General features: G+C 41.8%; 1 protein-coding gene across 1 annotated transcript in view; it reads right to left on the bottom strand.

The window, feature by feature from the left end:
- Positions 1-295: 295 nt before the first annotated feature.
- Positions 296-5667, bottom strand: part of BTBD3 (BTB domain containing 3) — a 10234-nt gene continuing 4862 nt past the window's right edge. Inside the window, exon 4 of the mRNA XM_008642006.2 lies at positions 296-4650. Coding sequence (XP_008640228.1) covers positions 3618-4650 — 1033 coding nt within the window. The 3' untranslated portion in view covers positions 296-3617. The remainder of the gene's footprint in view (positions 4651-5667) is intronic.

The raw sequence follows: 5667 nt of genomic DNA on the forward strand, positions 1-5667 counted from the left end.
TTAATAGAACATGAAAATATTAATGCTAGTAGACAAGGTCTTTCATAAAGCACATAAATGAATTCATTCACTCTAGCTCATTAGCTTAATCGTCAGCCTTTTTACAATGTAACTGATTAACATTTTCATTGTTCTTCCTTGTTTTTTCTTCAGACTTTTGCTTCTTTGGGGATCAAAAGATCTCTGAATACATAAGCTCAACAAATATCCCTGCACAACTGTACAACAATAGGAACTATTAAAAGAGATAACTAAGGGCTTTCACAGCTCATGCTTCAAAGATACTGCAGGAAACAACCATTTAAGAATCATTTTTATTTTTATGTTTAACGTGATTATACACATTCATGAGTCCAACAAGATCTGCACTGTGACATTAAAGATACAGTACAATAACATTCAACATGAGGTACTTCATATATTTATATATATCTGTCCTTTATAAATAATGCTGTAAGCCTGCTAAGGTCAAACACTGCTTCAGCACAAATGGGTGCTGGGACCTGAAGTGAGCCGAGTTTATCACAACAAAAAAACAAAACCCAAACCAGTTCAGTGCAATAAGTGTGTAGAAATTAAAATGTTTACTTAAATACTATTTTAGATATGCAGAAAGTATATTGCATTATACTCTCTTATCACAGATTCCTCTCACCAGCAGATCAAAGATACAAGTGGCAAACACAGCCAGGAACAGTTTAGACAGAATCTGCGAGGTGATCTCTATCGACATGACGTTTACATTCCAGGCTGATATGGCTGATGCTTGCGAAATGTCAATCAATGTATTCAAGCTTGGATGCTTCTGCTAAACCGACCAAATCCACATTCAGACACCTACTCAAGTGCTCTGATGTCCTAAGGTGAGTGGCACTGCTCACCTTCTTACATCCCAGTACTTGTTAGCATCACGAAGTGCTCAGAAGCAAGTCACACTGTGACCATCAAAAGGTGTTTTGGGTGCCTTTGTTTGATGACCCACACTGGAAACCTTTCCCTGCACCAGCTCCTAAAACCTGGAATGGACTCAGAGGAATTAAGCTAGAGGCTGTTTTCATCCTACTTCATCAAAAAGACTTTGTAAAAGAATCAAATAAGAACAATAATTAAGTAACAGCTCATTTTCTACGTATTACAGCTACAGAGTATTCTGATCTCTGAACTTCTCTTCCAGCCAGTGAACATAGCAGATACGTCACCTTTGTTTGCAGGTAAGTCAAAACAAAGAATAAATTAAAACTGAGAACCCGAGACTAGTTACACCAACGCAGCACTCTCTGACTTGTCCCACCAGCTGTGGCACATGGGTTTTTTACCAACCAAATTGGAATGCAGCTTGCTACCACAACTTGTCAATCTGATCATCACTCAGTGTAATTACATCTGCATCAGCCACTTGCTGTAAGAAAACTTAATCAGCTGATTAGCATCTTTCTCTGCTTTGAAATTTATCTAAATAAATGGAACTGCCGCTCAGATGTTGTCTAAAAGTAAATGACCATTACCTCATCACAATCTCAGATTCTTTTTTACGATCTCTTCAGCAACTCTTTCTCCACTCCATACCATTTATACTCTTGCCTATTTTCAGCTGCAGATCTAAATATAAATAACTAGAGGTTTTTTTAAATCTCTCTCTGGGAGTTTTCCATGGAGCATTCTGTTTAGATTTCACGAGCAGTCTGGATTATGTACATCTGTTACAAAAAACAAAACCTTTTTCTATGTATTTTGAGGGTATTTACATTTCAGAAAGAGCACTGCTTACACACACATGTATGTGTGTATATAAAACATTAAACGCTAAGATGGGTGAAAGGCATAAATCCTGCAGGGTACTTTTTTACCTGGCTCTCTTTTCATTACCTAGAAAGAAGATCTGGGCTTTGGCCATAAAGTGTTTGATGACTACACTCCAGTTTTCCTTACTTCAGATGGTATTTTGGACACTGCAAAGATGTATTGGCACTTTCCGATGGCCACGGGCCAGTATTCCAACCGTCAAGCAACACTTAGAGTAATAGTATTAAACTGGTAAGAAATCATATGAGAAAAACATTTTTATTACAGAACTGACAAGTGAATTTAGGGTTATGCTACGTTAATGTGCTGATATACTGTAACATTAATCTTCAGCCAGTCTAAAGAATCATTTGGTCCTCTCATTTTGTTAAAACGTACGCAACAAACAGAACCCACTTCGGAGGTGAAGCAAGAATGAGATGCTTTACAATGGGCAGCGTAGCCTTTGAGGAACAACTGTCCCAGTGCAGTGATGAAGGATTTTCTTATGTTTAAGTAGTACCTGTAGTTCTTATTTATACTGGTTTCCTTCCCTCATACAAGGAGTATCCCTCATACTTTTGCAAAAATGGTACAGACATGTAACAGGAAGTTTGGGGGGAAAAAAACTCAGGCAAGGAAAAGGTTCCATACCACATAATCCTCTGATTGATGTGTAACCATAAGCAGTTGCAAGAGCTCCAACAATAACACATTAGAGGAGACTTCTTCCCCCTCACTGCTATCTGATAACATACACTAAGTGTAGTATGACCACAGCTGAGAATCTTCTGTCTTTGTCTAAATTTCAACTGGTAATAAAAAGAAAAAAAACCCCTCATATTACAGAAAAAAATCGAAGTCAAGATTGATACATTCTTTTGTTCGTCTAAAATCTGCCTCTACCATGTTTTTTAGGAAGAAAAACAAGCCACCCAAAACAAACAAAAAATTATCCTGCATCAGATGATTGATATTAATTCCCATTTATTTAGCAAGGGTTCAGAGAAGTGCCATTTAAAGAGATCAAGTCTGACATAGCCAAAGCTGGGTCATGGGAGTAGAGTTTCAAGAGCTGCATATACAATTTGAACACGTGCAAGTACTTCCTCACCTTCATGGTGGGATTCCTAGAAAATGAACTCCAAGGGTAACTAGCCAAGCCTACATCCCTTCCTCACTGTGAGCATGTCCATGCACTGGGGACATGGTCAGCATGCCCTGGAGCTTCCTCAAAGATGCTTCCTTCTCCCCATATTCCCCTGGAGCCATCCCAAACAAATGGCTGCAGGAGAATCTCACAGGATAAAGGTTTAAACTTGCGCTTTTTCTGCTTATAACTGAAGGACTTCTTTCAGCCCCTGTTGTCAAAAGCAGCTTGGTTTACTGGAATCTCCAAAGTCTGCAGAGCAGACAGCAGAGAGAGCTATAAAACAAAGCTCTTCATTTTCTATCCCTACCTCCCCAATACAAGCAGAAAGCAGAAAATGGAGAAAGAGAAAACAGATCAATGAAGACAATGTTTAGTGAGATACAAGAGGGGGACATCCTCTGGTGATTCACAGGTGCATCAAAGAAAGGGTCAGCATCACCAGCAAACAGGCACCCCTCTTAAAAAGCCTTTAAAACTCGCTTGTTTCTAAGAGCTTCCAGTTTAAATACTACACTTAATCACCAACGATGCTACAAGTACAGCAAGCCAGGAACTTGCCCACAGCATTTAGTTACATATTCCCTGTACTGATCACATATCTGCAGATAAAAAGCTAAGTGTCAGTAGGCCTGAACCAGACAGGTTCTTCATAGCAAAATGCTTTGCAGCCACACACTCCCATTCAAGCATAAAATATGAGTTCGGGAATTTGCCCTCCCTGTACCCCCGTGCCATTTGTACTGTCCGAGGAACACTGAAACTGAACAGTCACCTTCCCACACTGAACTTCTGTCATTCCTTCTTGTCCAAAATAGCTGAGTTCATTACCATCCAGAATCACGCTTGCTGTGTAAAAGGTGTCAGGCTCAATCTGCACTGGATATTCAAACCACACAGGAAAAGTGTTACTAGAACCATCCGAGAAGTATTTACTCAAGTTCTGGCCCAGGATAACCCCTTGTCGCTTCAGTTCAATCTTGGCACTGTACTCTGCCGACCCACAGCTGGAGCCGTAGAGCCCAAAGCCAGCAATAAACACTCTCTTATCAACAGCAAACTGGATGCTATCACAGCGGCCCCGGTAGCGCCACTGGTTGCTGCGGTAAGCGCAGGACTGGAAGCGGTGGCAGCGCTGAGGGACAAGGCCTTTCCGGGGCTTGCTGACAAACTGCAGCTCCGGCTTTTTGGCAGCCGTGTACCACAGGAAGATGTCATTGGTTTCGTTGAGAGTCAGGATCCCGGACTGAGCAGCACCGTTGGCGAAGTCGTCGAGGGCCATGGTAGGGATGCGGATCAGGTAGAGAGCCTTGCCCAGCACCTTGCGCTTGTTCTCTATGGTGGCCGTCAGCTCTTGGCGCTGGCACTCCACTTCAGCCCAGTTCAGAGCTGCCTCGAAAACAACAATTTCTTTGGCATTCAGAGTCTCCCTTCGGAGAATGCTTTCAAGTGTCTGAAAATCAATGTCACAGAACCCCTCAGACTTCAAAGCGAGCTCAGCTTGGGCATCAATCACTTCCCAGCAGCGCTGGGTCAGGTCAGGTTCCTCGAATAAGCAGCTCTGGGAGAGCAGCACACAGGCATTCTTTGCACTCAGACTCGTCTCGAGGAAGTTGACGCAGGCGCGGGCCAGGTGAGGAACAATGTACTTCTTGGCAGCATAAAGAGTGGCCAGGACAGTGTCTGCAGCCAAATCGATCTCATCACAATAGATGTACCTGAAATAAAGCACACGGGTGTAATCCTGCTGCTTAATGCAAAACCAGAGTTTGTCAACAACAAACTCACAAAAAATCATAAACAAAGAATATTTAAATGGCTCCACATTAAAACGAAGCAGTGCTTTTGGTGAGTATTGATTAAATCCAGAAAGAAAGTACAAAAAACATTCCGCACTTAAGACCATGGAAGAGAACGGGCTTAAATCTAAGGTGAATCCAACTCCCCATTTGGGGTACATGCTATGAGACAATTGTTTAAAAACTGTGGCCCCTGCAGCTCTGTGCTCCTTCCACAGAGGCCTTGGCTGATGAGAGGCCCCAGGCAGGAACTCCTGCCTCACTCAGCTACCACAGGAGTCTGGAGCATGTGTTACCGAGAGTCCCCGGACTGCATGTCCCCTGACCGTGAACCGTGGTTTACTGAGGCGTATGCACAAAATCAGGAATGGTAACAAGTTTGTAGAAGGTAACTAGGTAATCTAAGAAGAGAAATGCTACTCAAGTATATGAGGTGCTATCCATTTCTGTAACTACTGGATTGGGTTTTTTTAGGAGGTGGCTTTTTTGTTTGGGCTCATGTTTTTGCTTGTTTTTTTTAAAGGGTGATGAAGCATATAGGAAATGGAACATTTCAGGTTTTTAATGCTCACAACATCCTACCTCAACCAGCACAGCATTTTCACTCAGTCTCACTGCATAAGGATGAAAAAAGCTTTACTGCTATGGTAGCGTGGTGGAAGAGATGAAGGTGAAATTCTATTTATGTGACTAAACTGCTGGGATTCATTGCTCAGAGAAATGAAGCATTGTACAGTTTGTTCTTTTCAATATCTCATGCTTCAGGGCCCCATTTGCAGCTGGTGAATGCAATGTGCTAAAACCATGCCAAATGCAATTTCACTCTTCACAGGGATAAGCAAGTCTTGATGGTTATGGCTGATAAAAGAGTCTTCCTCCAGAAAAGCTAAAGTTGTATGGAACCCTGTACTAATTAAAATTTTCTAGTTAGCAGGT

This window comes from Corvus brachyrhynchos, unplaced genomic scaffold (genome assembly GCF_000691975.1).
Source record: "Corvus brachyrhynchos isolate BGI_N302 unplaced genomic scaffold, ASM69197v1 scaffold69, whole genome shotgun sequence".
NCBI lineage: Eukaryota > Metazoa > Chordata > Aves > Passeriformes > Corvidae > Corvus > Corvus brachyrhynchos.